Source organism: Takifugu rubripes, chromosome 19 (assembly GCF_901000725.2).
Source record: "Takifugu rubripes chromosome 19, fTakRub1.2, whole genome shotgun sequence".
Lineage (NCBI taxonomy): Eukaryota > Metazoa > Chordata > Actinopteri > Tetraodontiformes > Tetraodontidae > Takifugu > Takifugu rubripes.
This window is the reverse complement of record NC_042303.1, coordinates 13,412,475-13,436,274: the sequence shown is the minus strand read 5'-3', so window position 1 is coordinate 13,436,274 and position 23,800 is coordinate 13,412,475. Positions and strand designations below refer to the sequence as shown.

The window sequence follows — 23,800 nt, the reverse complement described above, 5'->3', positions numbered from 1 at the left end:
AGGTGTGTGTTTTGTTCTAGATCACCTCAACAATGTCGTCTGCGGCGCTTTTCAAAGCCCCTCTGAGTTTAATCACCATCCTCAGAGTGATTAATGGATTTTGAAGAAGAGATCCAAGAGCAACCTGGAGAGATTTTGTTTATTTAACAGCTTAAAAATGTTTCATGGGTTTCCACTCTGTGCTAGCACCTTGCTTGGTTTGGAGATGTGCGACATCGCCAAAGGAACGCGCTTAGCAAAGGAAGCATGTTGGGATATTGGATGTAAAGAGCCTTGACTGGCACAGCTGCATCCGATGTACAATGAGGGAGCCCTTTAAGAGGGGTGTTGGTGCAGAAGCAAGCAGCTGTACGTGCAGCAACAATGAGGGAATTCCACTGAGGACCTCCGAACATGCAGCTGCAGAGTCGGCGCCGTAAACCCGTGTCCTCCAACAGAACTATTTCTGATGCCTAAATCTGAGACATTGTGGGTTTTAATATTGACAAGGAGTCATTCTGAGAAAAAGAAGTTGAAAATAGAAGGAGCAGAGGACCTGAACAAGAGTTATTACACTGCTGTTGCAAATAATATAAAAACCCAATCTGAGAAAATTGTTTGATTGTCGGGATCGTTTTTCATCATCAGTGGGTAAATGTTCCTTTACTGTGTAATGTCGCCTGATATTGGATCTGAAATGAAGCTTTTTAAAGCATTTGCTGGCCTCGTAAATGGACCCGTAAATGTTGGATCCCTTATTTAACCTGGAAGGGCAACTCACACCAAATATGCTTTAAAATGCAGGTCAAAGAACAGTGAAGCAATGAAATATGAATCAGGAGGTAGAAATACGACAAAGCTTAAAAGAAACCGTCTCTACGATGCGCACTCTGTCCTCGTCTCTCTCAGTTCAGGGGCTGATCGATGTCTTCTCCGGATCAGCTCTTTCTGCTGTCCTGCCGGTTGTCCAGGCCCCGGGGGAACGCGGCTTTGCGGCGCCCTCGGGGATTCGCGCGCTTCTTCCAAATCGGTGGGTGATGCTTCAGGCTGTGGGTCCGTCGGCAGGGGTCGCTGTGGGGTCGAGAGCGGGGTGAGAGCCAGGCAGATGTCCCCGACGCACAGCTGGCGGCACTGAAGGCCGCAGAGGCGGGCAGTCCTCTGAGGGCTGCAAGAGGACCAGCCGTGGTCCTGGACGAAAAACGGGTACTCCACATAGACGTCCACCAACTCCTGGAGACGTGCACAGTTTAACATTAGATTAGACAAGTGGAAATATTCAAAAGAGCAACAAGGATGGTAAAAGTACAGCGTGAGACAACTGTTCACCTGGGACTGCTGGTCGTGAAGAAGGATGAGGAGACGTGAGATGGCGGAGGAGGTGGACAGCGCGATGCTCTGCACGGTGCAGCAGCTCAGCCGCAGGTCTGGACAGGCCAGCGCTCCCAGCAGGAAGTCCTCCGTTTGCAGGTGCTCCACTCTCCTCAAGCGTCCGTCCCGGAGCTCGATGAGAGAGCCCGCTAGAAAATGGGGGAGCAGCCAGGGGAGACGGTTGGGAGCTCGGGAGCCGGGGGGCGGAGACCCTGACATGACCTCCCTCACGGAGACGTTCGTGTTGCCCCATTCACAATCTTTTGGAAAGGAAAGTCCTGATGTGGAATTTCTGAAGAGCTTTGCTGATGACTGCAGCTGCAGGACCTGCTGTGGCGAGCGTGTCGGGCCCGTGTTCAGTGATGGGTGACCGGCGTTGGGATGACTTTCAGCTTTCCTGCTCCTCTTTAAGAAGGGTCCTCCGTTCCTCTCATCGATGTTTCTCCGTGCGTTGAAATTGTGGCCCCACGGCTGCTCCCTGTCACCCGTGCTTTGGAAAGCATCGCCGATCCCGGAAGCAGCGCTGAATCTGGAGGGGCGCTGCCCCGCCTGGAGAGGGAGCGACGGGTGGCCGTGGTGCGGAAAAGAGTGACCCCTCTCCCATCCAAGGCGCAGGGGTTTGGACTCCCTCCAGTCAGCCCATCCTTGGTGCGCCCCAAAGGCAGAGACAACCTGAGGTATGGATCTGGTCGGGGCGTAAGCGTGCATCCAGGGCTGGTGCAACGAAGGGACCCGTTTTGGAAAGGGCTGGAACGGGCTCGCATTTTTAAACCTGGACTCAGCGCAGCTCCTGTGGGGGTAGGGCGCCTTGAACGTTGCTCCGTCAGACTGCTGCTGGCGCTGCAACAATGGCGGCGAGTTCCACCTCTGGTCCCTCTTTTTGAGCGGGAGGTTGTCCCTGTCCGGGCCCGCCGCTGGGCTCGTCCTGGAGAGCATTGGCTCGTGTGTGGGGTCACTGGGGCATGACTGTTACTGCAGAAGTGAAGGGGGCGCTGACATCACAGCTAACTGGGAGGTGTTCCCGAGAGCTGAACAGTAGAAGAAACAATGAGTGCATATTTGATTGTGAAGCTTTAATCGGCACCATCCGAAATCGAGTAAGATTTGCTGCTGCAGCAACTTCTTTCCTCTTCAATAATTCACTAATCGTTGCTCCAGATTACAGGACAGTTTGGGTGCCATTTAAATCTGCCATCATTATCATTTAAAACACCAATGGAAGGCTTTCCAAACATCAAACATGATCCGATGTCATTTAGTTTGATGGATAATTAACTCCTTTAAAAGAATGTTTCTATGGTAACAACACATCGCTGTAGTTAAAGCAAAATGGTCGGGGTGGGAGAAATCACAATGCTAATGTTGTTTCTCAGGCAAGTTGTGAAGTTTTCATGCAGACGTTTTTTCCAGAAAGGAGAAAGAGATGCGTGGCGTTAAACCTGAAGATCCTGAAAACATAAACGTCGCGGAACTCTTCTCTGTACTTTACATCACATCACCATCTAACTGAGCGCTGTGGCTGTTTGTCCGCCCGTTTCAGGAATTGGACCGCACCGGATCCTATCACCCCACAAAGAGAAGCAGCCAGTATAACGCCCGGAGACATTAATGCATATCTGTTTGTGCCTGCAGTGCAAATGTAAATACATTCAAATGGATCCGGTGGGTGGAATTCTGACTCACAGGTAGGATGAGATCATGACCCAAACAGGCTCAGACCGTAACAGTATCCAGGCTGAATAACCATATGTAGCCATCAAACATCATTATCAGAGGGAATGAAATGCACGCACAGTAGGCTTTAGTGCACGGCACTGTGCTGATAAAGGATCTGAACGCACCGTGGTTTGCATGTCACAGGCAGCAATGTTGCACCTACAATCGTCTAAATTTAACCTCTGGAAACCACTGAGAGAAACACGAATGATGTTAGAGAGAGGGAAAAAAGCAACCTTTTGGAGTGCTCACTTCTCTATCGGTTCTTCTGAGCAAGTCAGAACATGTTCATGAAACACACACGTGCACATGCACACACATACACACACATACACACACCTGTCTGGCTTGAGCGTCGTCTTCCCAGGCTGCAGGTGCAAAAACAGCAGAATGAAGCATCCAGACAAGCTCAACAGACTGTCTCGCGGACACGCTCTCCTCCTTTTCTTTCTCTTCCTCTCCTCCCTCCCATTTGCTTTTTACATTTCACACTCCCACTCTGTTTGGTCTGTCTGTCTGTCGGCCCTGTTAACCTTTCTCAGACAGATTTAAAGTCCCTCCCTCACAGTCTCTGCCACACTGTAAAACTCTCACAGCTGAAGGAGCTCACCCATGGTTTTGCTGCCGAGTGGCGCTCTCGGCACCTCTTCCATCTGTAATTGCAGCTCTCTCTCTCCCTCTCTCCTTCCACATCTCTCTGTTGTTGGGTGTATAATTAGAAATGGGACTGCTGTGCAACTCCTCAGCTGATGGTGGGCGTATGATTGCCTGGCTCTTTAGAGGGCTGAGAAACCACGTCTTTAGTCCCACCGTTTCTCTCCTATTGAATTCTTGCGGCCTTTTCTTGCATTGAGATATTCTGACCTTAATCAGGAAGATGTGGCACGATGAGCAAGAACCCCGATTGTATGATTTATGCTTCAAAACACAGCTTTTGCTTAGGGTTCAAAGGTCAGCACTCTTCTCTTAAGCCATTCAGCTGCAGAAAAGAGTTTCTTTACCAAACAGGTTACAGAATGTTCCGTCACCCTCACCTCTGCCAGGCTGCCTGGTCTCTTTCTTTAGATTCTTTTCCCTTCTGGTCTGATTCTGCAGCCAGGCCTGAACTTTGCTTGACAGCTGTCTCGGTTCGGGTCACAGCTACTGTGTTTTGCACCGTCTCAGCAGGTAAACACCCAGAAACCCACACAGACCTTTAGATTAGGTTGATTTTATTTCTCATTTTGACTCACAACATGCTTCATCTGCCCACACACACAAACACAGGCAGGCACACACACTCCCTCACAGGCACTCAAACACTTGAAACAAACTCGCCACAACTAGATCACTGAAATTTAACCACAACTAGTGACATTTACAGAGAAACATGTTCAGTTTGCAGACCAGACACTGAAAACACCCACCAATTTCCTCATTCTTGTGTTGTATTTAGAGTTTCCTACTTTATCTTTTATATGTAATTTTTTTAAAGCAAGTACATGTATGGACTTGCACACATTTATTTCAAATAATAAACACTGTAATTGTATGGAGGCTCCGGAGCACAAAACAGAATCTTCCTCCCACGGCTGAAAGAGGACCAGATGTGCATCTCAAATACAGATGTGATGATTGTGCAAAAAAAGGCCTATGATGCAATGAAGCTTTGTGAAGCCTCTGTTGTAATAAGCACCTTTAGCCTCTTTACAAAAGTATCCATACCACACTCTAACGCTAGATGGCGCAGTCATCACAAAGAACTGCCTCAAAAGTATTGGCAGCCAAGTCTGCATGTTGATACATTCAAGAATATCCCCCCCAAATTTAAGCACTGCATATATGAGTATTTAAGATAGATTTACATTTACTTGCCTTCTACACATGTCTGATATATTTCATAATCCTGCGGTCGGTTCGCTTCAGGGTTTACAGTAGCAAGTTCACATTTCTGTGCAACAGGCATCTATGGAACATGAATTTTGCATAAAGAGCATGCACATACAAAAGAAACGCAAATTTTATCGTTGTACGCATACTTATAGTAGTGTTAGAAGTAATCCAAGTGAAATAACTGTTTGCATCTGATCAACAACTCTAAGAACATCTGCTGAAGCACAGCTATTTTCTCTATTTTGGCTCATGCATGTCGAATAAAAAAAGACATTAACTTTAAATAAAATGGTTTTGAACGGCTCAGAATCATCACCGCCGTGCATGTATTATTAAAACTGCCGAGGAAATGAAACCCCAGTTAGCAGGATAGTTGTCATCGCCTGACCCTGAAGGTGGCACCAAAGGGACGGCGCAAAAATGGAAGACGGGGAACAAGAAAGGAGAGAAGGAGGACAAAAATAGCAAAGGCATGCATCTGTCTCTCTTTGGTATTTTCCACTCTGTTACATTAAATCCCTCCTTCCTTCAACCCAGGCCCGTCCTCCCTCACCCTGAGCTCCTCCCTCCCCCACTGTCATTGGTCAGCTCATCCTCTTCCACACAGCCACAAACTTCCAGGCTCTGAGCCCATCCAGGGAGAGAGGGGAAGTCAGCATCAGCCACCCGGGACAGAGGAGGTGGGAGATGATCCGCAGTCTCTCCGCTGGACTCTCGCAGGGCTTACACACTCATCAGCTCTGATTGTCTCTGCTTCCCGCTCGCGTCCGACCACGTCATGAGCTCCTCATCCGCCAACCTCCACAACAAACGCCTGCCGTGTAAGTTCTTCTTCAACCCTCCACATCTCCTGCAGACAGCGCTCTCGTATTTCAACTCTTCGTGTTTGAGGATTAGCCAAGAACTCATCGTATTGTTTTAGATGCGGGGCAGCGAGGGGAAGACAGAATTAGCATCCGGGCTTGGTTGTCAGTACAGCAGATACACAGATGGGTGTTTAATTGAGTGGTACCTGTGAGAGATGTGAAGGACAGGCTGGTCAGCAGCTCAGTCAGTGTCCAACAGCCGCTACGCTGATGTGACCAGAAGTGACAACAAATCCGACAGGAATGTTGAATCATCATCCTGACTAATGCAATGGTAACAAAGTGAATAGGTCTCTCTCTCTCTCTCTCTCTCACACACACACACATACACACATACACACACACACACACACACACACACATACACACACACACACACACACACACACACGCACACACACGCACACGCACAGGCCGAAGCAGCCTTGGATTGGGGCCACTGCAGAGCTCCGAACAAAGATTGCTTATTTCTAATAGGATTGGAACCACAGAGCTCATCACAGTCGACTTCGGGTCGAGCCCTCGGACTCGAGGGTGAACTAGTTCCTGTGAGATGGTTCCATGAGGCTAAAATGATGCTAACTCCCATCTGTTGCAGTTTCGCTCTTCTCCACCTAAGATGGGTCATGTTCTCCTCGTTTGCTGCCACAATTAGTTGGATAAGACACTGATTTCTACCAAGTCGCCCCATAAGTCATGAAATAAAGCAGCCTGAGCAGAAAATTGGTGACCTGCTCCTGTTAGAGGGCAGCAACTGTTGCGCCTTGCAGCCAATGAACTAATCAACACTGTTGAACGACTACCTGGATCATTGCCGTCTGGGTCACAAGCCTGGATGGCTTCAGATTACCACATCGCAGATTATCGCCTGAGCTCTAATTTGATTACGCATTTAATTTATATAAACAGCTTCGCTTAGATAAACGTAGCAGGTTTCCACAGGCTCAGCGGTTCGCCTGACTCGAGCCCGGCCCATGCGAACCCCGTCTATGCGCTGCACAAATTCAGTTTAGCTCCACAAGTTTAGTTAGTTATTAGTTTGCTCTAATTTAGCTGTTTTGGCTCACTGACGCGGGTCTTTTTTAGCAAAACCGGCCACTTCAGGCATCACAAATACTCAACAAACACTTGCATTTAACGGTCTAAATTATAAATAGGCCTCTGTTTGCTCGTGTTGGCCGTGTTGTCCAACCTTGAAGACAATGACGTGACGAGTCCCATGTTGTCCTAATTGTGTCACACTGATTTGGGTGTTTTCACATTAATGGGTCAGTTACGTACAGACAGCATATTTGGTTCCAAGCACATTTATGTGTGGGGGAAAAAACAAACCAACTACTCAAATTTGGGTTCAGAAACATTAGAAATCTGAAAGAATACCCATGTTTGAAGGCTTCTAGCATACACTTTTAAAAGAATTTGACGCATATGTACAAAATGCCAGACAGTAGATTATTTAAATAATGTACTAAGTGTACCCAAATTCCAAGTATAGCAACAGCAACACTTTGTTTAAAGTGCAAAAATGAAACTATGTTCATTCTTCCCAAGGGAATTCCATGTCAATCTTCCCGGGTGATTGAGTTCTGTAGCAAACTGATTATTTTAACCTGATGAAGCGCAGTGGGATTTAGAGTGTCCAACTTTCTGATCATCATAAATCTTATTGGCTGCAGTAACACCCATACATGGTTAAATTTCCCAGAGATTAGGCTTTGTTGGGAAAAATCATTAGCCTGTTGGTACTGTCTGCTAGTAAAGCCTATTGTGCTGATCCGCACTCACAGTCTCATTGTGGGCTTATGGAGGGCAGTGGGACAGGACACTGACCTACAAAGATCCCCATTTGTCAGTCTGGGTGTAATCCAGGCGGGAGGGAAGGAAGCCGAGGGTTAAAACTGATGTCATTGTGGTCCTGGTCGGCCGGGCCCGTGGTGCCGGACGCACCATTGTCCCACAGCCTGAGCAAAACCCCAACCGTAAACAGCCGAAATCACAGAGCAGACAGACTCGCACAAACATGTCGCCCACTGGCATCAATTATTTACCCTCCCTGCGAGTGGAATCCAGGAAATTGCAGGTTTTAGAAGAGAAAAACATCAAGTGGAAGCAGTAAAAGTGCGTTCGGCAGTGACAGCCTGTTTCACCGATGTCCTGAAGTTTAGACAGACTAATGTGTAAACCAGCAGGAGAGACTGTTACAGATCAGAATAAATCCAATATTTAGCTTCAGCACATGCGACACACACACATACACACACACGAGCGCGCCACCGCAGCCTTTCACCACCCAGACACTCCACCATCTTTCATTAATTACTGCAACAGCCCCAGAGAGAAGGCTCCAGTAATGACCAGCTGCAGACTGTTGACAGGCTGCTGCCACTGAGGAGGCCGGGCCGCACGGAAGCCACGTTCACTAAATATCACAAAGTGTCCTTTTAAAGTAATGAGCCGCAGCAGAATTCCCCTCCGTCTCTGCAAACTACACCCTTGTGTCAGCTGCAGCCTTTTCCCCTTCCATCACGTTCAAAGTTTGTATATATATTTCATATTTTTAGCTTTACTTTGAGAAGAGTCAGAGGTGGGAGTCTGTCCATGTCAAATAAACCCCAGGACAGACGTCACAGGTGCCGCAGATACACAACTAGAATGAAACAAATACATTTTTCTCTATGATGGTTAAAAACATGTAAAAACAAAGCAAAACAGCACAGGACACATACCGTAAGTTCGGACGCTTGTAATCGAGTTACACCATTCAGATTGTCTTGATTCGTTTTGGGTCAATTCGATTCGAAATCACCATCATCATAATTGTCTTGATGCTTTACAGAAACCTAGAGCCTGCCCCCCCCCCACCCCCCACCCCGACAAGCAATAACAGTCAAGAAGGACTTCCTCATAACAGGAAGAAACCTTGCGCAGGACCAGACTCACATGGGGAGACCTCCTGCTGATGGAGGAGGGGAAGGGAAGAAAGTCCTGAAACCAAATCAAACCTCCTCCTCTCATTTTCTGTTGTTACAGTACATGGAACTATTCCACAAAACAGTGCAAACAATAATTTAACCTGAAGTCACCAAACAAAAGGGCTCTATAATCATCCCACAGACGGAAATGATGTTGAGACAGAGATCTCCTCTCCTCTCCTCTCCTCTCCTCTCCTCTCCTCTCCTCTCCTCTCCTCTCCTCTCCTCTCCTCTCCTCTCCTCTCCTCTCCTCTCCTCTCCTCTCCTCTCCTCTCCTCTCCTCTCCTCTCACTCTCACTCTCACTCTCACTCTCACTCTCACTCTCCTCTCCTCTCCTCTCCTCTCCTCTCCTCTCCTCTCCTCTCCTCTCCTCTCCTCTCCTCTCCTCTCCTCTCCTCTCCTCTCCTCTCCTCTCCTCTCCTCTCCTCTCCTCTCCTCTCCTCTCCTGACCTTCCCCTCCTCTGTCACCGGGGAGTCTGAGCTCATGTTTGCCTTCAGCAGTGATGTGCTAATGGCAGCCTGTGGCCAACACCCAACACTCCTCCTGCTCCATTTAGCCTTCAGATCAATGCTCTGCTCCTACAGAACTGGCTGGAGGTGTCCCCAACCCAGCAGCGGGAGGCACATGACACTCAGATGCAGACCCGAGTCCGTGCGTTTCTGTTCAATGTGGTAAATTCACACTGAAAATAGAACAGATGATTGAATTGACTCATCTGTCTCCTGAATGTACTTAATGATTCAAGTGAGACCAAGAGGACTGGCAGACAAGGAGGAACTTATTCTTTCATCCTCCTTCAATGATCTAACTATCAAATTTAGCACTTTATTGGAATGCCTCTTACATCATAAATGGTTTCCCAAGAATGGGCTTGTGTCTAAAGAGTGCTGGATCATCCCGTCTCCCTGCATCAGTGCTTTTGTCGGGTCCTGAATGAAGCTTTTCTCTGCCCGACCCCGGAGCCGGGGCCTCCAGTTTGTCCTAATGCGGGGAGGCAGAATGGCGTGAGCCTCCGCCCGTCCTCTTCAGCCATTCTGCATGTCCAGCAGGTCCGGAGACTTCATCTGTGACCTTTTCCTCCTCAGATTCCCTCAACACTCACTGGAGGGATGGTGGGGTTGAAGGAGGGGGCGAGCTAGGCAGGAAAGCAGATAGAGAGTGAAGGAAGTACAGAGCAGCAGAGACAGAAAGACGGATGATAAAAATGGAAGTGAGAGAAGAGAATTTTAGTTCAGATAGATCTCTGCAGGTACTTTGTAGCGTTGGAGCTGAAGGAATCTCACATAGCCACAGAGATCAAGGCCTGCAGGACTCCCCTTGCAGGTGCTCAAGCTAATCAGAGGTCACGGGGTCACTTGTGACTAGTGACGTGATTTGTAAATAAATAAATAAACAAACCGGACACGGAAGCAAAATCAATGTGAGGATAGGTAACGTAAGGGCCTCAACCTTTAGGCAGGAGCAGCTGATTCTGTGATCAATCACTGCTCACCGAGGGGGAACAAAACTCCCCCACACAGACCTGAGTTTGATGGAACAAACTTGATTCCAACCGACGGACGTGCGACTTGGTTTCGTCAATTCAAGGGGATTTTATCCCCAAGCTGTGTCCAGAGATGCTACCAACAGAAGAGCTGCACTAGCTACAGTCATCAGCTGGGAGTGTTTACAGAGCTGCTGCACAGCTTTAAACAAAAATACCCAGAGAGTCCCCCAGTAGCCTGTGTTGTTTTAGTGCCAGTTAGCAGCAGAGCTAACAGTCCACAGATCTCTGTGATTCTGGTTTCCAAGCACGCCCGCCTGTGCTGACAGTTGGTCCAGCTCCGAGCTTTGTTCTCTTATTCCCTCCCTTTCAAAGCTGCCTGTTTGATCTCAGAGCGAAGGCTCCGTGCCCAGGGGGCAGGATGTCAAACAGTGGGAGGGCAGAGCTGCTGTGGCAGGTGTGTGTCCAGACATGTGGGGAGAGCTGCGCTGATGCAGCAATCAGGGTAACTTGTTGCCTGTTGTATTTTTTACGTATTTATTTATTACATTTCTATACAGGGATACTGAAATCCACAGCCAAAGCTCATAAATTAGCTTTACTTCCTGTATTGCTGTATCACGACTGGACTCCAAATGCAGGCCGAGGGTCAAAACTAGTTAGTCCAGGTGATCAGAGCACACACCCCCACACTACCAAGAAAATGTAGTCCAGAACACCTTGAAAAAATATGCTGTGACTGAATCTCAGCAGATCTTCATCAGTGGTTACAATTTCCAATACCTCTGCTTCTCATTCCTCTTGTGTGCACCTACTCATACTGGAGGGATGTGTGTACATTTTAGTGTCAAAATTGTCTTCATCCATGTACAAATCAAAAAACACCATGTCAGCACATCAGGATAATGAGATGGTACTTTCCAGTATGTTTTCTATATAGCTCGGTGCTTCCCCCTTGTGGTTACATGTAAAATCACATTGCGCAGCAGCACACTCACCAACACCAGAGTGGAGGAACCAGGCTGTAAAATTCTTGGGTGCCGTCTGGTGGACTGCAGCCTGACAAGCAGCTCAGGAACCTTGCAATATCTTTTTAACACCTGGCTTTTATTCTGTTGTGCCTACCAGCGGACACTGAGCACGGCCAGAGGCTCACTGATGTGGACGTGGCACAGCAGCTCAAGCTGCGAGAGAGGCAGCGCTTCTTTGAGGAGGTCTTTCAGCACGACGTGGATGTCTACCTGTCCTCAGCACACCTTTGCATCCGTGACTTCAAAAGACGTGAGTTGGACCGGAAGAGTGTTTATAGATCCAGACAAAAGATCACTGATCACCGTGTATATCTGCATATCACATCTGTTCCCTCCCTCTTGCAGCTCCAATCGGCAGCATCTCATCCATGGAGGTAAACGTGGACCTGCTGGACCAGATGGAGCTGATTGACATCTCTGACCAGGACAGCTTAGATGTCTTCTTCAGCTCCAGTGGAGAAGAAGGGGGGCTCATGTCTCCACTGCCAGGTATGAAACTTGGAACTATGAGGTGACAACCAGGCCGTATACTGTATACCACCCCCCCACCTTCCCTAACCATGTGTTCCATCTCTCCCACAGTCCAGGGACACAACAAAAATGAGGACGTCATTAGTAATGGACTCTTTCGGCATGTCCTTGAAGGTCTTGAGGCAAAATCCCGCATGTCTTCTACGTCCTCAACCTCCTCCTCTGACAGTCAGACCCCCAACACCAACGAGCGAGACACCCCCACAGTCAGGGCAGACAGCGGCGGCACGCACACAGGTGCTCTAAATCGGCGGGCTGCTGCTCCAGAGACAGAGAAAGCAAGAAGTCAAACTCCATCAACACCTTCCTAAGATGAAGTTTCCTTCCACACTCCTGCAGCACAACAGCCGACACCCAACAAATGAAGGATGGATTTCTGACTTGCACTTTTTCTTTCTTTTCTGTTTATTTTTCTATGACTTGTATGTTCAGTTGTGTGTTTTAGAGATATGGACCACAAACTGTAAATACGAAGACCTCCTGTTCTCACCACATCCCTGCTCCAGTTCTAACATGTTCTGAGAGGTCATGCTTGTTTCTTTGTTCCGGCAGGTGATGAATTCTTTTTTTTTTTCTTGCACATTGAAAATAAACTAATGGAAGCACTGAGAAGAAGAGGAAAATATGTCAAAATGAAAAGCACTTTGCCACTAAGTTTAAATAAAGTTCTCACCTCACCTTTGTGCGTTTCTAGTCACGGTGTGTGAAACAGCTTCCAGCTCAGTCTTATCCGATTCTTCAGCCCACGTTGTTCTTAGAAAAAGGAACAAAATGAGCAAAGTCAGTTCCCCAGAAGTGAGACGATGCCTGTTATACAAAAGAAATGTTAAGTTCCTCAGAACTCCTCCGTCACTCTGTCACACACGTCCCTGGAGACGCTGGACACTCACGATGCTCTGCTCTACCTTTTTGGTATGTATGTCCACCCTGACGTTAAACCTCTGTCTCAGTTCTTGAGTTTTTCCCACTCATTCAAGAGTGAATAATAAACTTCGTGACTTGGAAAAAATCTGGGTCTCCGCGGGTCATCGTTTTGTCTGGAGCGACTTCCTGAAAACAAAGCATGTAAAATATCGCAATTTTATTTGATTTGGATTTGAACTTTGACCTGTTTGAATATGATAAATAACATCAGTCTTCATTACCAACCGCCTTAAATCCATTTAAGGCTTTGCTGGCTGTCTGGCTGCCACCGGAGGACTTGGATGGTCACCTCTTTTACAGTTGAAGAGTATCAAGGACCCCTCCCATATGAGCTGGGCGAGATGAGGCCTGGTGAAGCATGGAGGCTGATCTTTGCTTTACAGAGTGAAACACCTGTGAATTTATCTAAGAATAGACTTGAGATGTGACTAGCATCAGAGGTGTTGTGTTGCTGATAGATATCGAGGATACAATACGAGAATACGCTGACCTCTTTGGGGAAGTAGTGGACGAGGAGCCAAAGGTATACATCCTCAGGCCTGTGGACTATGAGCAGGAGAGGAAGCTAATGTTTAAACTAACACACATTAAGGAAGGGTCCTCGATACCCTTTCAGATGGTCTTGGCTGTTTTTGTTGAGTTGGCCATAACTGTTGTTAGTCCTTAATCCTGGACTCTTTGCTGCAAAAGGTGGAAACGCAACCACAAATATTCAAAGTGAATGTGGATACAGTCATGATTTGTGGGTTTCTTATCATTTTAGCCGATTAATTTTAACAAGCTCAATGTTTATATTCATTTCCATTTGCAGTTCGTTCCCCAGCACCTTTGTTTATTGTAACTCACCTCGAACTCTCATTTTACATCTAGCTGAAATTAAAATCCGCAAATATTGATTTATCTTTAACAAAGATTGTGTCTCTACTTTGGGCAGCACCAAAGATGACAAGAAATCTGTTAATCTTCAATTTAATAGCAACTGTTGCTACAACCCCCACAGTTTCCCTTTAACATTTACAGGAAAGAAACAAAACAATCCAGCTGTTCGGAGTTGCATTTGCGCAACTGATCAAATGAAAAAAACAAAACAAAAACATGCATCTCAACTGTTCAATGAGACTCGGGTCGAAATACAGGTTTGGTACACAGCTGCTGGATTAAATTAAAGGCTTCTCCCGTCTCCTTTATTTGGGATAATCAAACAAAAGTGCATTTAATGAGGGAAAAATGGGAGGTGCTTTTTAAATAAGTACAAAACTACAGTATTTACACAAAAAGCCAACAAGGCTGGAGCAAAAAGTGAAAAAAAAAAAAGAAAAAAAAAAAAAGTCTTTACACCCTCCCAGTTCCAATTTTGGGCAGGGCTCGCTGGTCAGCGGCGCCCGACCCGCCGTGAACTCGGGCCCTGAATCCTCTTCCCCTCAGGAAGCGTCCTGGGACTCCAAACGTTTCCATGTTCAGCTTCTTCTCCTCTGCCCAGGTTCTCCTGATGAACAACAACAAACTTCATGTCACGGCAAATCTTAACCGGAGACGTTGGTTGGGACTTGATACCTAGGTTTAAGGTCTGATGAAATCTTGTCGAAGAAGCATTTGGTTTTGTCGTAGTATTTCTCGCCCAGAATTTCCTTCTCCTCCTGTAGGCTTGGGCTCTCTGCCGAATCAGCCTTTTCCACTGCGGCATTTCACCAGAAACGAGGCGTGACCGTTACTTTAAACCTCCCTTATATACATTTAAACTTAAAAGCAAGCAACATCCTTGAAACACACCTACAGCATCCTTCGTGATGTCGTCATTAAATAGGGCGTTGGCCGTTTCGAAGTCAAAATCTGACTCAAACGTCAGGGTTGTGCCCTTTGTGCTCTTCACATGTAGTTGACCTCTGATTCGGTTCCTTGACCGGCGACCGCCTGTAGTTCAAGTGAAGAAAGTGTTTAACACAAAGAAACACAAGAGCGACGGTCCGAATCCATTTCCACTTTTCATTTTGTGCCTTACTTTGCTTTGGCTTTTGTTTTGCAATGACTTGTTCTTCAGTTTTAGCTGCAGTTGTCTGCAACGGTGTCCGATCTAAAGAAAGAGAAGCTGTAGTAAACCCAAAAATGGGTTGGGAAAGAAATAAAGATGCAAAGCTGAAGTGGTCTGAGCCGCATCTGTAATTGCTTACTGGTGGGTATGTTCTCTTTCTGAACCCGGGAACCCTCCCACCCAGAGCGCTGGGCTGGACGGACAGACTGCTTGCTCTGAGGCTGAGTTAATGCATTCCCCCTCCTCTGGGCAGCACTGACCAATGGCACCGTCTGGACAGCCTGTTCCACCATGGGAGCTCTTCTGGCTGGGAGGCCGTGAAGTCCAGGTACTGTGAGGACAGGTGCAAAAATGGCAGCGGGGTTTGATCAACTGTGGACCCGATAGGTGGCGACAGACAAGCATGCTGACCGGGGCAAGTGTTACCTAGTCCCAGTGCTGTATTATACTGCTGACTCAGCAGAGAGCTGGCAGCCAGCTGGTTGTAGGTAGGCATCACGTCTCTGTACGGACTCCAGCGTGGGTGATACGGCACAGAGGAGCTGCTGAGTGATGACTGAGGGGAAAAACACATCAACAAAGTTGAAAAGTGGACTTGGCTCACATGCACCATATACCTGTACAATAGCTGGATCACAAGGCAGTCCGTGCTGTGGTTTTGGTGGTTCAGACACAGTGATGTCTTTAATGTCACTTCCTCTGAAAATAATATATTCGTAGATTTCTTCTTTAGGTGGCACAGGTCGGTCTGTGTGTCGATCTTCTGTACCATAGGATTTAACTGCAGAGAAATAAAAGTAACCAAAGAGCTTTCTCTTTCAGCAGCACCTTATTAAAAAAAAATAAAAAAATAAAGTGTGTCGCCTCCGGGCCTCTTGACCTACCTTTGGCTAATGCAATCGTGGACCTCTCGGTATCAACGGAGGACAGTATCCCCTCGTATCGAATCTGTGCCTTGGAAATCAAGCTTATTTTACTGCCGATGTAAGGCGTTCCTCCCACAGCGCTCATGTTTGCAGAGAAAAGGAGCCGTTTCGGAACAAAACAGCAGCCGCTCAACCACAAACCACTGATGCAACCGACGACAGACACAATCACCAAACACCTGCGCGCTTTATAGGAAGTCAGGTGACGCGCTTCTTGGCTGCACGATCACATCTGTCCATTAGGGAATATTAACGTGATTTAAAAAAAATCTTCTACCCCCCCCCCCCCCAAACAGCATTATATACGGACGAGAGCTAAAGGTGCTTAGTGGTACATAATGTAATTCTCGTACTTATATTTATCTAACTTTTCCTCAAATGTCAGTAGAAAACTCCAGCTTCATTGTCTACAAATGACCGTACTTTCCCCCTTGTAAACAACCTTGCTTTTATTGATTCATCATTTTCGATTTTTGAGTAAATATCAACAGCAACATTTTTAAATGTAAACCAAAGGTGTTTAAGCGTACGTGGTTTATTGATTAACAGAATTTGGGGACAAACCGTAAACTGGATATGGGATTAACAGCACTTTTAATCGGATTTATTACTGACAGCGACAGTATTTCCTGTCCTGGAAGTGGGCGGGGCGTCCCCATACGCCTCTTCACTACAACTTCGCTCGGTGGCTAAAACACTGCAGCCATCTTGCACGGCGTTTCGAGAGTGATTAAACTAGGAAATTAGGCGTGTTCGCTTGTTGTAAACCTCGTTATCGCTTCACCGAGTGCTGTGCGGGACAATTCTGAAGTCGAACGGCCTTCGTGTTGACAGATACAGGCCGGCGACGGGGAAATATTTGAAGGAAAATATTTCGTGGCTACTGCGATGTTGTTCCGTCTCGTGCATCCCCAGGAATGACGGCTGAAGCCATTGGTACCGCCTTTTACAATGAGTTCCAGCCAATCACAGCCCGCCGAAATCCCTTCGCCGAGGTGCCCGGCCGTAGTGCGCATGCGCATGTCAGTCGGTAAGTGCCTTACTTCTCACAAGCTGGCAGCGCCGTGAAGATGGCGGTTGGGGCTTGGCTGCTGAATTGGTCTTTTTTAAATTCAAAGGTGAATAAAACGATAGTTTGTTGTTTTGTGCAACGTGTAGGGTCACAGCTGTCGTTACCGTGTCACAGCAACCAGTGGGGTAGTTGCGGGGGAGCCGGTAATTACATGGTTATAGTTCCGAAACAAGGGGTTGGTCGAGCTAATGTCCAGCCGGGACTTGGTCAACACGATTGCTGAAACAGGTAACTAACCTCACCGGTGTTGTTTCTCTCTTAGTCTCTCCAAATATACACGTCAAACAAGCGCCAGAGCTGACAGAGAAAAGTAGATGTGTCAGCGACCTGCCCCATCACATTCAAGACTGTTCGCGCTCTTCCGAAACAAGTTGAATTACGGGGGGTCTCATCGCGAAGAGCTCCCTATGGTCCAACTATGGATGCACCGACGATCAGCACGGACTCCAAAGCAGGAGACGACCATGGCAAAACACCTGTTAGTAGCGGATTAACTGCTCTCACTGGCCACTCGGGGAAAATAGGCTCATACCCAGTGCAGACTTTTAGTGGGAGCCAAACTATGAACTCTCACAATTCAGGAAGTACTGCCGTCACCGAGGGGTCGACAAGTGAATCTGGGCAGAACCCGATGTCAAAAGGGCTGATTAGTGTGGTAACGCCACCAACATCGAACAGTGTAATTCAGACTCCTGTCATGACCTCACAGAATGTAGTTCAGCCGATGAGCCAGGCAGCCGGACCCACTGTGACACTTGCAAGGCCACCTATGCAATCGGGGAGGTCAGGCATGAACCTGAATGGGGACAATAATGTGACCCCCAGCACCTCCTGCCAGGCAGGGACTGCTGTACAAACCTCTGTTCTGAACAACAACCAGCCGACCAATTCTGTAACAGTGAGTACAGGGTTGCATGTCATCAAGGCAGAGCCGCCTCAAGCAATACAGACATCATCGCAGCTGGCTGTCATTCCCGGCACTCCTCGGAATCTGGGGACGGTGGCTGCCGGCCAAGGAGGAGTCCGAGCTTTGACACCTCAAGCATTGGCCCCGAGGCTTCCCCATACCTCTCCAGGACAACCAAGTGTTCATAACATCCAAATCCCACCAGGTTGGTTGCATTATTTTTTTGTTGTTTAATCCTCATGTTTAATGGGTTTGAATTGACCTCTCGTGATTGCTAAATAGTCTTAAAGAAAGTGCTCATGGTTTGTAAGTTGAAGCTTTTGCTTATGTATTTACTCGGTTTAGGGATGGTGCTTGTACAGAGTGAGAGCGGACAGCTGCTCATGATTCCTCAGCAGGCTCTGGCCCAGGTGCAGGCTCAGGCTCAGGCTCAGGCTCAGGCACAGGGAGGGGGGGCACCTCGGACCGCTACGCCAACAAACGTGTCACCTGTCCAGGTGAGGTCCCTCCTGACAACAAGAGCATTGTCATCTCTGTTAATGTAATCAGTGAGCCTACTAGTGCTCATTATAGACAGCTGATTCTAGTCTTTTTAAGCCTCTTTCACATATCTTTCTTCTAAGGAAGAAAAAGACTAACATAACGTATTTAATTACTATGTACATGTCATCAAAAGAATAGAACAAAAATGACCAGGATATGTTGGAAAACAGGATAAGTTGGACTATTTTGAGCAATTACTTTGTATAATCACACATATTTGAAGCCATAAGTCAATGCCTTGGATAAGAAGCCACTGCTTTGGGGTGTTGAGTTGTTTTTGAAGCTGTCTGATTTTAAGAGTCTACAATTCCACTGTAGTAATTCACAGATCCTAATGTAATTGTGTGGTTTTCACTTTTAACGACAAACCTTTTGTACCCTTTGACAAATTTGTGGCTCTTCTCAGGCTCCCGGAGGCACCGTCATCAGCAAACCGGTTGCACCCACCATCATCCATCAGGGCTGTCCAGCTCCGACGTCACTCCCTGCGACTACCACCCTTCACAGACCGCCTGTCCTTCAGGTAGTGGAACCAGAAAACTCCTGTCAAGGCGCTTATAAACGTTTCGGACTTTATTATATTTTTACTATATGTTTTATTATTTGAACATTTCAACAAAACTAACTGCGATGTTGTGTCATGACAGAGCTCAATCGGGGCCTCAGGAACGATCGCCAGGACCATCAACAAAACAGCTGGGACCACAGTTACCACAGTAACAATGAGCAAAGTAAGTCATGCTATAAAACTGGTGTAACTGTCGACAGAACAACCAGCACGCGCCAAAAACAACAGCAGAGAGTGCTGCAGACCTCTAATTAAACATTTCATTTCTAATTTTTATGTTTTTTCAGGAGACAATAGAGAATGTAAAGAAATGCAAGAACTTTTTGTCTACGCTGATGAAGTTGGCATCAACAGGCAAGCAGTCACCAGAGACTGCAGCACTTGTGAGAGAGCTGGTCAAGGACCTGCTGGTGAGTAAGTGCTGAAAAGAACTGTTGCACTGTAACTTCAACACAGAGAAGGATCTTTTTGCACTAAAAAAAAAATCACTCATATTTTATTTGCCTGTGTTTTTTCTTAGGATGGTAAACTGGAAGCTGAGGAGTTCACGGGCAGATTATACAAAGAGCTCAACTCATCACCTCAACCTTACCTCGTGCCTTTCCTGATGGTAGGAAACATCTGCTTTGTTGTCAGCTCTCTCCACCAGAACGTAGCTAAAACTTTCTCAACATAGGTCAACATAAATTCAAATCCTCCACATCTGTTTTGGGGCATGGAACTGTTCTGGGATTGTATATTGTTGTTTCAGCCAGCTGTATGTTTCTCCTCTTTAGCGAAGCCTCCCCGCCTTAAGGCAGCTCACCCCAGACTCCACAGCCTTTATCCAGCAGAGTCAGCTCCCCCAGCCATCCTCAGCTCCGGTCACCTCTGCTTCACCCATTTCCAGCACGGTAGTCTTGGGCAGCCCCGCCCCCCGCCTCCCTGTTCCAGTCAACAGGCCCCAGTTCCAACCAGGAGTCACCAAACTAGGACAGACCACTTCACTGGTAGACAGATCTAAAAGAGACATTTAATAAACATAAACATTCGATGTCACTAATTACATCCGTCGTGTGAAATATTCTGCGTGGCTTCCTTCCAGGTTCTCCAGCCTCAGCAGCAGAGAGCAGTGTTGCGTCCTCAGGTCCCCTTAGCAACCACCCCCATGGTGACTCTCAGGAACCCGGCCCCTGGTCACATGGTATTGGGACAGCAGCGGGTCCAACTTAAAGACCTGCAACCAGGTGAAGATGACACACTCACAGCATCACATGTGTCCTCATGTGTGTGTGTGTGTGTGGGGGGGGTCGTATTTATTAGGACTGTGCTGTGTCCTACAGGCCCTGTAAGACCACTGGCTTCCAAACAGGTTTCTGCCACAGCTCTTACCCCAGCACAGAAGAATCAGCTAAAAGAGGCTGGCGGAACATTTAAGTGAGAACGACAAAGCCCAAATGGTTTGACTCTATTTCGATGATGTTATCGTCACCTTTACATGCTGCAATGATGTTCACAGAGATGATGATGACATCAACGACGTGGCTTCCATGGCTGGAGTTAACCTTTCAGAAGAAAGCGCTAACATCCTAGCAACCAATTCTGAACTTGTCGGCGTGGTGACACATTCCTGTAAAGACGAGGCCTTTCTTTCCACTTCACTGCTGCAGAGGAGAATCCTGGAGATCGGTGAGAATCTGAAAATCCATTTGCAACGGACCATCTGTCCGTCCGGCCATCGTCCCTGTCACGCTTAAACGCATCGCGCCGGTTCTCTTCCAGGCAGGAAGTACGGTGTGACTGACCTGGGAGCTGAAGTAGTAAAGTATGTTTCACATGCTACTCAACAGAGACTTCAGAATCTGCTGGAAAAGGTTTCTCTGGTGGCCCAGCAGAGGCACATCAGCTTCAAGGTTTGTTGGCAGCACCAATAAAGATGCAAATTCTTGTAAAATATTCATTTCAGGAACTATAACACAAATAATGATTATTGTTCCTCAGTGTATTCAGATTTCTGCCCTGAGGCACTTTCCATTCACATGCAGATATTCGCTCGTCTCTCTTCCTGTAATCTTGGGCTATCGGCTGGATTAACAGTCTAACGCTGCTGGTTTGCAGGAGGATGAAAACTACGAGCAGGGCAGCGATGTTCGGGCTCAGCTCAAGTTCTTTGAGCAACTGGACCAGTTAGAGAAACAGCGAAAGGAGGAGCAGGAGAGAGAGATCCTCCTCAAGGCAGCTAAGGTACAGCGTCCACAGATGATGCTTTAAGATGCTCAAGAAGGGTTTCTTTTCACCTGTGGTCCATATTTCAGCTATAGCATAAGCAGCGATCATACACAGCCAACGGGTGGAGTCTTTGCTGAGTCAAAAACCAGCATTTGATTTACATTTTTAGAGAATATCAGTTTGTGGAATGTTTCTCACTTCATTATTTCAGTCTGGCTTCTAGTCTGGTCTAACTTCAAAATCTTTGTTGGCCTTTGCAGTCTAGATCCCGGCAGGAGGACCCAGAACAGCTGCGTCTGAAACAGAAGGCAAAAGAGGTGAGCTGTGAGGACGGAGGGTTGTCTCGTTGATACCTGAGCTGCTTCGGCTTACACTGGCGTTTGTGTTGGGGGGTTTTTAGATGCAGCAGCAGGAGCTGGCTCAGCTGAGACAAAGGGAGGCCAACCTGACGGCGCTGGCTGCCATCGGCCCCAGGAAGAAGAGGAAGTTTCTGGACTCTCCATCCTCTTCCTCTGGTGCTGAGGTAGGACACAGTTCATTTAGGCCATCAAAGTCTATCAATAATAGCCCACAGATATTTTCAGGGTAACATCTGTTGTTGAGCAATGGTTTTAAAAACAAACACCCCCTCTGTCCTGCTCCCTCCTGCTGGTGTGTATCTTGCAGGGATCAGGGACGTGTCCCTCTCTCTCCAGCGGCGCTGGGACATCGGGCTCCAGGCCCACGAGGCAGCGCATCACACGCGTCAATCTCAGGGACCTGCTCTTCTGCCTGGAGAACGAGAGATTCACCAGCCGCTCCCATTTCCTCTACAAGAGCTTTCTCAAATAGGCTTCATGTTGGAGAAGTGAAGGGCGGCCCAGGTGAGTGGTGAGAGCAACTGGTCCCACTCCACAGCAGGTGAGACCAGACTGGAAAAACAAATGGAAACGAAGAAGAGGCACATTTTAGGACGTTTGAGATTTACAGCACGTGTGGTAGCCATTTTGGGTGGCCTCTCTACCTCTTTCCCTAGTTAATGCCCGTTTTCTTTCAAACCCCGATGGTGTTTATTTGACCTGTGCAGAAACTGCTGACCTGCTGGGTGTGGAACTACTTAATGTACAACTAATGCACTGTCCTGCAGCACCGTGTGGGTTTTAAATGTCTGTGTGTGCTTTCGATTTAAAGCAAAGAAATTAGATCACCAGCTGATTTTGGAGTTTTTACTTTTCTCTTAACTGGATTAGACTGTATAACCTACTGAGTTGCCTTCCTAACTATGAATAAGCCATATAGCCACCCTGAAGTAATTAACCTGTCTCTGTCACTTCCTGTCTTTTTTTTTCTCACATATTTATTTACTGAACTGGAGCTTAAATTAATGATTTAGTTATTTATTTCAAATCATCATCTCAGTTGTTTTGTGTACATTTTAAATCAAGCCAAAATGACTTAAATTTCATCGGGTGTGTTTTTCAGTGTCTAAAAAGAAAGGTGCTCTTTTTTTTGTTGTCGTTTTTAAATCATTATACATGTTTTGATTTGTAGAGAATACAACCATCTCCCAAGCTGTAGACCCATGCCAAACCTAATCTACTGGAAACTATTTTTGTAGCGGCCCACATTTTTACTCTTTTAATAATGTCTGGCAGCGCCTCCACTCAACAAAATGGAGTTTCTTCCTGTATATTTGTAAATGGCACATCTGACATTTTGCAGTTTTGTAAAGAATAAAATATTACCAGTCATGGAAAAAATATAAACACATTTTCTCTATTGTAAAGTTGGAATAAAAATGATTTTATGTGAACTGCATTAGTTTGGTGCATTATTTTTCTACTCCCAAGGCGACCACTGGGGGGCAGTATTGCTTTAACTCAAATGGGAAGTGTCGAATGCCTTTTAATTCAGTAATACTGTACCTGTCCAAGGTTATAATTAAATCGGTTAGTGGCTATAAAACCACATGCAGCACACCGTTTTTCCTTCTTTGGGTCTGTATGAACATTATTTCAGCACATAGTTCTGCGACCCTTGTCGCTGGCGACAGCTGCAACCTCCGCTGTTAACGTTGCAACCTATGACAAACTCAAAGCGATTTCAGATTGAGCCACCTGCTGGTACGGTGATCTTCGGTCATCTTTTGTGTGTGAGAGGAGCGGCGAGTGCATATTTGCAGAGTTCAGAGGTGATGGGTTCCATGGTGTCAGTACATCAGACGACCGCTAGGGGACAGTGGTTCGTTCGTGGTGGCTCTGCAGTGGACTTAAGCTCCCAGATTCTTGTTTGTGGTGAATAGTGCAAACCTTACTGGTCGGACCGTAATGATTGTCCACATCTATCTAATCCTCTCTATCCAAACAACTGAGTGGGAAACAACCAATCCAGAAAGAAAGATGTCATCTGGACAATATCGCAGCTGCTGTGCTGTGACAAAGAATGAGGCTTTGGCTGCGCTCAGTACCTGCCCAACCGTCTGCCTGTGCCGGTGATTCTGGTTCGGCCTTTGTGCTTCGGCCCAATTCAATATTTTTCTTGGTAATCCTCCTTCCACTCCTCAACACCGCTGCTCTTTCAGACTTAAGTCCACATAAGCTCCCACTCGAGTGCCAGAGCTACAACTGTGATGCTGTGGTTGCCATGGCGACACCTGAGTCGCTGCACCTGAGGCTTTTAGGTAAACACCCTGAGCCTGCCACAGGCAAGAAGAGAAAGCTAACATCTTCCCCTTTTTATTTCTTTATTTATTCATTTTCGGTGAGATATATTAAACTTCTTAATTTGCTCTGCTTTCTCCTATTACCTTGGGGGGAGGATATGA

At 46.9% G+C, this 23,800-nt stretch overlaps 4 protein-coding genes across 7 annotated transcripts; 2 read left to right on the top strand and 2 right to left on the bottom strand.

The window, feature by feature from the left end:
- Positions 1–74: 74 nt before the first annotated feature.
- LOC105417859 (ataxin-1-like) lies at positions 75–3,743 on the bottom strand. 3 transcript variants are annotated; one of them, XM_029826348.1, is made up of 3 exons: positions 3,674–3,743; positions 1,306–2,375; positions 75–1,209 (listed from the first exon to the last, which is right to left on the bottom strand). In XM_029826348.1, the coding sequence occupies exons 2-3, from the start codon at positions 2,281–2,283 to the stop codon at positions 856–858; spliced, it is 1,332 nt and encodes a 443-aa protein (XP_029682208.1). In that variant the 5' UTR covers positions 2,284–2,375; positions 3,674–3,743; the 3' UTR covers positions 75–855. The 3 variants fall into 3 exon arrangements, with proteins under 3 accessions (XP_029682208.1, XP_011612393.1, XP_011612394.1); XM_011614091.2 differs by lacking the exon at positions 3,674–3,743 and adding an exon at positions 3,403–3,665; XM_011614092.2 differs by lacking the exon at positions 3,674–3,743 and adding an exon at positions 2,787–3,262.
- Positions 3,744–5,541: 1,798 nt separating this feature from the next.
- Positions 5,542–12,829, top strand: LOC101067127 (dysbindin-like). The gene is made up of 4 exons (XM_011614093.2): positions 5,542–5,756; positions 11,387–11,539; positions 11,635–11,778; positions 11,872–12,829. Exons 1-4 carry the CDS (start codon positions 5,714–5,716, stop codon positions 12,129–12,131), a joined length of 600 nt encoding a protein of 199 aa, XP_011612395.1. The 5' UTR covers positions 5,542–5,713; the 3' UTR covers positions 12,132–12,829.
- Positions 12,830–13,614: 785 nt separating this feature from the next.
- On the bottom strand, positions 13,615–15,889 carry LOC101067350 (protein LSM14 homolog B-like). Its single transcript, XM_011614094.2, has 8 exons — positions 15,658–15,889; positions 15,391–15,554; positions 15,200–15,329; positions 14,913–15,104; positions 14,744–14,815; positions 14,515–14,655; positions 14,299–14,419; positions 13,615–14,230 (listed from the first exon to the last, which is right to left on the bottom strand). The coding sequence occupies exons 1-8, from the start codon at positions 15,782–15,784 to the stop codon at positions 14,077–14,079; spliced, it is 1,101 nt and encodes a 366-aa protein (XP_011612396.2). The 5' UTR covers positions 15,785–15,889; the 3' UTR covers positions 13,615–14,076.
- Positions 15,890–16,390: 501 nt separating this feature from the next.
- Positions 16,391–22,789, top strand: taf4a (TAF4A RNA polymerase II, TATA box binding protein (TBP)-associated factor). Of its 2 annotated transcripts, none has more exons than XM_011614098.2 (16): positions 16,391–16,729; positions 17,034–17,883; positions 18,024–18,175; positions 18,628–18,744; positions 18,869–18,952; positions 19,077–19,199; positions 19,310–19,399; positions 19,566–19,778; positions 19,874–20,015; positions 20,112–20,205; positions 20,288–20,457; positions 20,551–20,681; positions 20,887–21,012; positions 21,258–21,314; positions 21,398–21,520; positions 21,664–22,789. In XM_011614098.2, the coding sequence occupies exons 2-16, from the start codon at positions 17,190–17,192 to the stop codon at positions 21,826–21,828; spliced, it is 2,481 nt and encodes an 826-aa protein (XP_011612400.2). In that variant the 5' UTR covers positions 16,391–16,729; positions 17,034–17,189; the 3' UTR covers positions 21,829–22,789. The 2 variants fall into 2 exon arrangements, with proteins under 2 accessions (XP_011612400.2, XP_011612399.2); XM_011614097.2 differs by having other exon boundaries at positions 16,391–16,817.
- The last annotated feature ends 1,011 nt before the right edge of the window (positions 22,790–23,800 follow it).